This window comes from Psammomys obesus, unplaced genomic scaffold (assembly GCF_907164565.1).
Source record: "Psammomys obesus unplaced genomic scaffold, mPsaObe1.curated_primary_1811, whole genome shotgun sequence".
NCBI lineage: Eukaryota > Metazoa > Chordata > Mammalia > Rodentia > Muridae > Psammomys > Psammomys obesus.
The window spans coordinates 4948874-4959279 of record NW_026587216.1 but is presented as its reverse complement, the minus strand read 5'-3'; the positions used below and the strand labels follow the sequence as shown (position 1 = coordinate 4959279).

The 10406-nt window shown below is 43.9% G+C and overlaps 1 protein-coding gene across 4 annotated transcripts in view; it reads right to left on the bottom strand.

Moving 5' to 3' along the window:
* Positions 1–2257: 2257 nt before the first annotated feature.
* Positions 2258–10406, bottom strand: part of Arl15 (ADP ribosylation factor like GTPase 15) — a 368038-nt gene continuing 359889 nt past the window's right edge. For all 4 annotated transcript variants that reach the window (XM_055603618.1, XM_055603621.1, XM_055603619.1 and 1 more), the window contains one exon: positions 2258–4867. In XM_055603618.1, the coding sequence (XP_055459593.1) occupies positions 4715–4867 (153 nt within the window). In that variant the 3' untranslated portion in view covers positions 2258–4714. The remainder of the gene's footprint in view (positions 4868–10406) is intronic.

The following is a 10406-nucleotide window of genomic DNA, read 5'->3' as shown; positions in this document are numbered from 1 at the left end:
TTGATGCTGAAGCTCCAGCTTGGGTCTCAATGAATCACTTGTCAGAGCGGGCTGTGGCCTGGGAAGCTGGATTTCACACCTTTGGGAAGGCTGGCTGGGATGTAAGTGATCTTAGTTTTTTTTTTTTTTTTCCAAACATCCCCAGTGTCCACAAGGATGAAGGAAAATAATGGGGTGTGGGGGTATGCTGAGAACCTGATGGGTATTCAAGGCTTATTTTGTTCTGTCCCTAGAGGGCTTCCCCCCCCCCCCCGCCTCTGGGGGACACATAGCTCACTCATCTCCATGACTGGAATGCTGCTGTCCAAAGACCCTCATGGAAATGTTTGTGTAGAGTATTTTGAAAGCATAAGGCAGAGTACGAGATTTTTGAAAGGGGAACAAGGAACTCCTCCGTTCTTCGATAGTCTACATCAGATACCTTTTCCCCCCAAAGGTGCCATTCAGTGGCTGCATTCACGTTGTTCATGATGATCAAGAGCATCAGGAGATGGAGTCAGAATTTTGAGTGGGTTATAAACCTGGCTGAGCCCAAGGCAGTCAGTCTAAAAGTTCCATTCTACTTTCACAGGTACCCGTGACCTCACCAAGCACATATGCCAAGCTAGCAAGGCTTATGTGGTAAGCAAATTTGCTTTGAGAAGCGGAAGGCCAACAGTATTGTCTTGTAAAGTGATTATTCCCAGTGGCCCATGGAAATGCCTAAGAAAGGAAAAGAGGGAAGTTTGAGAACACTGTAGAGTACTGGCCCTTTGAAAGAGGGTCCCTGTTTCGCTCACCACTCACGAGACAGAGATGGGGTATATGAAAATGGGGTTGAAGTCCTGTGCACCTTACTTCAGTTTGTTGAAAAGCATGAAAGCTAGACACAGCACAAGCTAGAGAGCTCCTTCTTTGTTGACTTTGAAACCCTGCTTGGTGTCACAGTCACATAAAGAAGAGGTTGTCACAGAGAACCCCCCACGGTGGGAAGTTAAGATTCTCCAGGTCTGATGAGACAGTGGGGGAAAAGCTTTTCATGGAAGGTTTTTAATTGAAAGAGAGTTAGAACGGGGGGGGGGTGGAGAGGAGGTGAATGGATCTTCCATGTGATGCTGAGTCCCACTGGGGCTCTGTTTGCTTCTGAAATAGTGGGAGGGCGTGGGGATGGGCAGTGCCAAACCCCGGGCTCATCTGTCACTTCAGACATCTGAGATGGAAACATTTAGCCCAGAGATGCAAATCATTTAATCACACTGACTCAGTGCTGACCAAAAGTTGCGCACCCTTGGGAATCAGGAATTCCCCCACAAGATGTGGCAATACGTTTCACGGTCTAAACTCTGGATCCTCCTACCTAGGCTGCAGAACAAGGGAAGACAGGGAACCAATATCACACATTTTCTGTACAACAAAGACTTATCTTCCCTCCCTCATCTCAGACACTGAGATGAGGCCTCCCAAGAGGCTCCACTCACTCCCAACCCCATTACCCCACACATACATTTTCATTTTAGTCTGTTACTTTAGGTCAGGTTAATGGAAATGCCTCTAACACTGGATCAAACCAGCATGAATATTACATTTCCACTTGAGCCTGCAATCTGGACATGAAAACCCACCCATTTGCTTCAAAATCTTGCACTCTGTTCACATTTGCTTGGGAGGGCTGGATGGTAGGGTAGGTGGCAAGCTCAGAAGGAAGTGCTCTGAACTCTCTGGGCTTAGGTGGTGTGTGTTAGGATACTGTTATGCTTGGGAGAATCATGAGCAAGAGTTTGAATCTTCCCCCTTTTCCTCTCTCATGTTTTATCCGTCTGTTTTTAAATTTTACTTTCCCATTTTCACACTACATCTTCCTAAGTTCATTAAGACTATCCATGAATTCCCTAAGGGTGTCCAAAACTGCTGGAAGAAACAGTTTATTGCATTCAACTTGTAGAAAGTGGCGTTTGGGACAGATGACAGAAGACGCTCCTTTGATGGAGGGATGACACACCATATCATATCTCCAATCTCCTCACTCCCTTCAAAGGAGCAGCTGGTAGAAAAGCAAACTTCTGCTCAAGTAGAACCAACTGGAAAAGACACTTGGCTTTTTTTTTTTTTTTTCTTTTAAGGTTCTCACAATAGAGTCAGAAGAAACACATATTAATCATTTGTTTTGAAACAAGAGCAGCAGAAGTTATTTTGAAGACTTAAACAGGCAACACAAGGTAAACAGAAATCTGGGGCTTTCAAGTGCTAAGGCTGAAAGGAGCCAGTCTGGAAACACCAGTTCTACTAAGCATTTATTTTCATTGCAAGACAGTGGAAATCATAAAATCATAAACAGGGCAAGTTCTTCTTGCCTAGCAAATGTCCACATGAACCTGTCAACTTCTAAGTATAGAGTATATTTCACTAGAAAGACAGGGTGATATGGCAGTTATCCAGCAACCAATACTGTAAATACAGGAGATACAAAGTCTTATATAAATTAATTGCCAGTATAAAAAGAGGCAACTGTTTCAGCTAAGAAGGTACAAAAATGGGTCACTTCCATAAATATAACAAGAGGCTGACTGAAGAAATACACATCAGACTGTTTTTCTATATATTTGAATATGCAAACTAAGACACCTGTGGCACTTTACACAAAAGTAAGAACAAGATGCATAGCCCCTGCCCTTTCCTCTCCCCTCCCCCATGTAGGTTTCTCAAACACAGCAAATTCTAGGGTTACAGAATCCAGGGTGCCAAGAGGAAGCAGTAAGACAGCGCGCTCCGACCTGCTAGACAAAGAAAGAGCCTATTGACAGTTGTGAAGCATTAGGCGTCAGACAGAAACTTGTCAAAAACAGCTGTTGTTGGGCACTGATTGATAATGTTTTCATTCTGACGGCTGCGACGCTGCAGACAGTCTCCGGGCTGTGGAGAAGCCCATCACTGGCGCACATGAACACACACAGACAACGGGAAGTCATTTAACAGATGGCGAGGAGCACTCAGCCACAGGATCTTCAAAAGACAACATTCTCCATTTAATGAACTTGCAGGGAGAGCAAAGCTTGAAAACAAAATCATTTATTTGTTTACTTTCACAGGAGATGAGCACTAGAGGACAAAATAAAAACCGGGAATTGTGTAACTGGTCACTAGGATTAAAGGTCTGTGCTGTCCGTGGGTTCATCACGGATCCTTATCTGGTCTGTGTCCATGTATTTAAAAAGGCTTAAAGAAGTATGAGCTCGATTTTATTAAAATCCACTTACAAGATGAAATCACAAATACTTCATCTGGGCGCTGTGAGGGGTCTGAAGACTATCCCCTGGAGAGTCACAAGGTTCCCCGTCACCCTGTAATAAATATGGCACTGAGGCTGGGGCGTCTGCGTGCCAGTGCACGCTTACCTAAGGATGACAGACGTGTTAGTGTGTGGGTGGGTGGGTGTGAGGAGCAGTTTTCTATCATTTGGCCACTTAGTATTTTAGTAAGTGGTCAAAAGTCTACAAGATGTGCCAAAGGATATATTTCATTTATGAACCTCAATATTCATAGAGTATTCCTGGTTTAGAAAAGGTCAGAGGTGCTGAATCTTACTAAAACTGTACATTTATTCTATGCAATTTTATCATTTAAGTTAAGTGGAAAACTTTAGTTTCAAAGACTGAGTCTATTTGTTTGCTGTAGCCCAGCATACTCTAAGGGCACACTGACACCCCTGAAAATAGGGGTTTATAATAAAAATACTGACAGACCTTTAACTACTAAATGGAGGTCTGGCTAGACTCCCCTAGGCGACATTAGCACTTGATGAATAAATAAAAGGGTTCGTCTTTGAGCTTTATCAAATCCATGCCAGGTTAAATCTAAACTGTGAATTATGCTTTGGCCATGTTTGTTTGAAAAGTCATTTTCTTGATTTCATTCATACGTTTCTGATTTTTTTAGAAAAAAAAATGCTTATGTTGCAGCTGGGTTTTTATGCAGACTAGTGACTCCAACAGAAGTAGCTGAGGACTTGATCAACTGGGAATCAGTGATGCCTGCTCTTGCCTAAATTTGCTCCGACTCTCTCAACTAGGACTCTTTGCTCCTAAGGGAGGGGACAAGGCGGCAGGCCAAATCAAGCAATCCTTGCACATCTGCTCTCTCGGCTTTTCAGTGTCAGTTTCACGAAAAAAAAGATCGAGTGACGTTTTGGGTGGTCATTTTTCACTCATAGCCTACAAAGTCAATATCCACAAACACACAAAAATAATAATATGAAAAACAGACAAGATAAAATGTAAAAAACTCGAACCCCTAAGAGATGATGAAAATGGCAATGGCATACACATCGTATGGAGTCACAGTTACAATCCTCCAATCCCAAGCCCAGGGACAGCTAGTGAAGAGCTGGGAGTCTTTCCGAGATCTTCAGAAGGGGATTCGTCTCCGTGAGCCGTGAGTTCCATCCACTTTAGCATAAAGTACAGAAGAGATTCTCAGACCAACAGAAGGAAGAGACATGCGATGAAGGTAGTTAGTGGTAAACAGAGAATAAATTCTCTCTCAGTAGTGTGTACTTGCCGTTAATGCCGATGATAGTTCACCTGACTTACAGAATGGTCACTCTAACAGAGAGATGAGAGTCTGAAATAGCTAGAGGGAAACAGATACCAAAGCCATGACAGTCTTGATGGCAACATGGAATTAGAGTGGAAAGCTAACATGACGGGTTCAAGGCTTTTGGGGAACTCTATGTCGGCTTTCACATTCTCATCGCCTCATGCTCTTTTTCTTCTAACGAGTTTATGAGCTGGGAGAAGCTGTCTTTCAGGGCATCCACGTCATCTAGAGAGCAGGGCTGCAGGATCCAGCGTTTTCCACGTGCAAGTGGTTCAAGCTCAAAGTATTTTTTGATCTGAAGAGGAAAGAAAAGAGAGATTTTAATAATTACATCAGGACTTTTTTTCTTCTGGGATCCTAAGGGATGAAGCAGGGGTTTTAAGTGGAATTTATATAAACAGTCATGTCTAGGCATTTCTAAGACTTTCTGTCCACAGCTGTTGCTTTCACGGGGTTGAGTACTGTAACATGGGAGTGTTTTCTTGAGGTGAGGGTGATCTGCTTGCAAGCCGCCATTCTGACTTCACACTCAACTGCATGGGAGTTATTAAGAAGTCTGAGAGAATTACATGTACCATGGTGCAGGGAGAAACACAATAGAATACTAGAAAGATTCCATTTACTCTAGTCACTACTAGCAACGTAATGTTGCCATCTCCCCCTTGTAGGATTACTAAACTGCGGAAAAAGTATAGATCCTATAACCCATGTAAGACAGTTATCTTACACACATAAAAAAGAAAAACAAAACAAAACAAAAAACCCAGTGTCAGTGATCTCACTTTTTGCTCCCTTAATTTCTAGTGGACATTTCTGAGAGCAAGGAAAGGATCTTCTAGAAGAGGGAATAGGATCTAAAGGTACAGGTGTTTGCAGTCACACACAAATTTAGATAAACTGAAAGATTTACACATATGCACAGTCTCTCAGGTCAGCTCCCCTCCCCCGCCCTGGATTTGCTGGGAAGGAAAGACCTAACCCTGACTGAATCAGTTTCTCCCTGCTCCGGCTAGAAGAAGCAGGGGTACTCTGCTCTGAAGGCATGGGTAAGGTAAAGAAGTCTTTTGGTTTCTCACTCATTCATACACAGTAGGCCAAAGTAAAACTTTGTGCTTATCACCAACCAAGGTTTCCTGGAAACCTTTCGCCACTCCCAAATGTTCCATTCTGCCACCACAGAGGCCAGACTACCAGCACAACCATACTGTCTGAACTAGCTCACACGAGCAAGAAGATGTATCCAAGAACACAAAGGGCTTTGTCTTTGGTATTGGTCTTTTGTTTGCTTTTGCTTTTCAAAATAGGGCCTCACTATGTATCCCTGGCTGGCCTGGAAGTCCTCAAATTTGTGGCCAATCCTCCTGCCTCTGACTCCTGAGTACTGGAATTACAGGTGTGTACCACCATATCTGACTCAGAAATATCAAATGTTGTACTAACTTAGAAATGAAAATAATACTAAAAATGTGTAGTTCAAGAGTATCTCTACAAGTCCTCTCATAAAGGCTGCTCATGATGGCACACACCTTTGCTTTGGCACTTGGGAGGTAGAGGCGGGCTGATCTCTATGAGTTGAATTTTAGGCCAGTCGGGGCAACACAGGGAGACCCTCTCAAAAACCCACACACATGAAAGTCCTCTTACACATCGTGCATACTGACAATAAATGACCCCCTCTCACTCTTTTAAAGAACCCTATGAGAACTGATGGGCCCTCTTAATTTGAATCCTTAGAGTAATGACAATTTATTTTATCCACAGATCAGGAAATGATGGCTCAGAACTGTTCTCAGGCGAGAACAGTTTTTCATTCAAATTATTGAACAAATCATTTAAAGAGGATACTTACTTATTGACACAAAAGTAAGAGCAGGGGAGATGGCTGAGCTGGTAGCGTGCTGGTGGTGATGTGTGGAGAGCAGCATGTGGACGCCCAGAGCCCGTGTAAATGCTGGGTGGGAGTGGTAACCTCTGATTCCAGCACCCTCAGAAGACTACCAAAGGGGACCCTAGAGCAAACTGGCTAGCTAGTTCTGGGCTCAACTCTAAGATCCTGCCTCAATGAATAAGATGGAGAACAGCTGAGAAAGACCCCCACCCAGTGTCGGACATGGTCCCACTAGTGCCACAGGCACGTATGTACAGATGTATGTGAAAATTAAAAACCAAAACCCAAACACCCCAAAACTCCAAACCAAAGAGCCCTCCCACCCCAACTGCATTCTCAGTTTTTTTTTTTTTTTCTGGATCTTGAAAACAATTCACCTCCAAGAGCCTTAAGTGGCTTTGTGTGGTAACCACCGATGACAGTGGCTAATCCTGGTCACAGAGGGAATTGCTGACAGGGGGAGCCCTTGGTTAGCAGGTGGGTAAGGAGCTGTGGAAGGGACAGGCAGGGGATACGGTAGGTAGATGCCACAGCTAGGAAGAGTGGGTTTCCCCAAAGGCATAAGTCAAAGCTGCTTGTCTCGCTTCTCCCACTTTAGATTTGACCAACAATCCTAGGAGTTGGGATGGCTATGCTCCTAACGCAATCTGGTGTTTGACCGATAATGCTTCCTACCAGATGCTGGTCAACATGATAGTCAAGGTCTGGTGCCCAGAGTAAGCTGTGCCGTCGACACTCTATAACCTTATTTCAAAATGGCAGCACTGTAAATAATTCTAACTAGGGCCAGGCAGTGGTGGTGCACACCTTTAATCCCAGCACTCGGAAGTTTGAGGCTAGCAAGTTTGAGTTGAGGCCAGCTAGGATGACACAACCAGAGACCCTGTCTCAAAAAAGAAAGGCAAAACAAAACAACCCCCAAACCAAGCCAAACCAAACCACACCACACAGATTAATCTTAACAGCAGAATTCCAGCTAATTTGCCAACAATGTGGTGTTTAATAATTTCACATGACTGACAGACAAAAACAAAAGAAAACAAAAAAACAAAAAACAAAACAAAAAAAAAACCAAAAAAAAAAAAATCAGAAAGTCCTTGCTCGTTTATCATCTGGAAGAGAAAAAGGTATGTATGTAAAGGTAGGCTTCACTGAACCCCAAACATAAGAAAATGGAAGCCGTGAAGACAGAGTGGCCACCAGACAGAGGAACCAGGCGGTGTTAAGCTGACAAACATTGTGGAGTAACTTGAGATTTTCAGCTCCTTAACCTAACTGGGCACCTAACCGTGCCACAGTCCCCCAGCTGGTATTCGAAGGATTCCATACACTTTACAATATAAATCTTAAAACAGGATTTCGATCCCCAGATGCTAAATACCATGAGTTTCTCTGCTGCCAAAACATAGCTTCTCACGAGCAGGGTTTTGTGTTCTCAACATGATGATTGCGGGCCAACAGGCAGGGTGAAGGTTGACTGCTCAGATTCTAAACAGAGTCATCGCCAATTTTGTTTTCCCATACTAACTGGGCGTCAGGCTTAACTTCCCCAGCGTCATCACAATAAAACTACAGTCCTTTCGACTTATTATCAGCATGATTGATTTTTATTTTAATATGTTGATGATCATTTTAAGCTAAAGGTTGGCTGATACGAAAGACGTACTTAAGCCCATTTCCTTTAAAATGTAGAGAAGTGCCTCTGATGTAAGGCCCTTTGTTCAAGATTGTTTTCTTATGAAGAGACAAGTTATAAATATGAGCCTAAGTCTTTTGAAACACTTCATTGCTGCGTACATGTCATGGTTAGTTGGAAAGTGCTAGCGGAAGGAGATGGCATTTGGGGGAATGACATCAGAATGCAGCTGCCTGGCAGCCTGTGGTCACTTAGCTATTTTCGGGATAGTCACAGAATGGGCATTCGGCAGTAGCCATGTGTCCATCCTAGAGATAGAAAAACAAAGCCACTGAAAGCAGCCAGCCTGTTTTAGCTATGTCATCAGGACCCTACTCCCATGCTCGGGAGGTGATTGGCATGACTAAATTCCACCGTTCACACGTCGAACCCACCGCGAGGTCTTTTTATAACAGAAGACACGGTGGCTCCGCTGCTGCTAATGGCTGTAGCAGCTGTTAAACTCACAGCACACATCACAGGAACCCTTTTCCCAGGACTGGGCCTGGTCTCCACCTTTCCTTAGGTAGTGAAACCCTAAGACTTTCCTGGTTCTAGGGGGACAAATGTGACTGTGATGATGTTCTCTGGGTTACTCACCCTCATTTGCTTTAAAATGTTTTTCTTTCAGTTTCTCTGATCAAATTTTTAAAGGCGTACGTAGTTCCTAACTCTACTCACTGGCCTTTCTTTAACACCTGCGAGCTTCCTTTTATTTACAGTGATAAACCATCTGCTTCCTGTTTTTGTTATTAAGCTTTGTAAGTGGCATGTGCCCAGGGGTGACCTAGTTTTCTTTGGTATACTTTGCGAAGCCAAGGGTGAGATACTAGAGCGGGGTTTGTGTTTTATGGGAAACAAATTTAGGTTCTAAGGTTGGATGTTTCCAAACAGGGCCCTGACCCACATGAATGTGTGGTAAGACATTAAAGATCAAGTCAAGGAGCAACAGTGTATCACGCGGGACTGACCACTGTTCTATGTCATCTCTCATTCCAGACAATTAAATGCCACAAGCACCAGTTGATAATTGCTAAAGCGAAAGATGCTGTACCCTGTCTCTGATGCCTAACTCATCATCTGGGTGGGCCTGGCCTGTTGAGAACCGTCTGCCTGGCCCCTGTGGTGCGTTACACACCTTCCTGGGGCCATTGATAGAAGCTGGGTAATTCCTTCTCTGGTGCTTCCACAGCATCACACTTCCACTGTGAAATACCAGCCGACTCTAAGTGGCTTTTCTTAAGTCTGTGGATGGTTGTGACGGCTGATAGTAGTGGGGTCTGAAGCATTCTATGGAACATTGGTAACTCAGATCCTATAGGACGGTTTCCTTTAACTTCATCCATACCATCCGTTGTGCAAAAGGCTATACCGACTGTGCAAGGGTAGCGGAGGTGTGCCATGACGAGGTACCCATGCTAGCGTGCTGTCTGCAGTGACTGAGGACACAGAATGGAAGTCTGTAAAACTGTGAGGCAGGACCCCAAGCAGAAGCAGCAACAGCCTGGCAAGAGTACTGTTTTTAGGACTTTTAGACCTACAGGACTACAGGCTACTGCCCAAGGCCTGGGCTTTTCAGAAGCAAGAAAAACAGCTGATTCAAACAGAAGGCAAAATGGTTATTTTGATTAGCTCTCACATTATGAGAAAACGATGTTCTGTTGGTTGGGGGCCTGCTAAAGAGACTTCAGAAATAAGAGCACATCTTGTCTGTGTACTGGCATATCCTTCTTTGTCTCTGGAAAAGGGATCAAATGTTGTGGTGAAGTCCAGGCTGATAACTTCAGCTCCTGGAAACCAACAGTGATAGGTCAGCTGTTAATACAGTGGACAGGGTGAAGACTTCAGACGACCAGGAAAATAAACTATAGCCTGTGACTGGTGTGGTAGTGCATACCTCTTTGATCCTATCACTGGAGAAGCAGAGGGAGGTGGATAGGTGAGTTCAAGGCCAGCCTAATCTATATAGTTTTCCAGGCTCCCTTAGAGTGAATCCTGTCTCAAAAAAACAAAACACCAGCCCCCCCCCCCAAAAAAAAAACCAAAACAACACTAACCCCCAAACTGCAGTTGTGCGACTCTGTAGATGGAAGAGCAAGCTAGCTGGGAATATAACTGAGTTAGTGATCTTGACTGAACCCCTCATTGTTTTCCTATAATTTTAAATACAAGAATTGGCCACCATTGGTGGTTCCTTTTGCTGCTTGTCCTTTTTGTTCTAATGTAGTAACAGGAGTCAGTCTCTGGGTCTTACATATGCTGGGCAAGTCC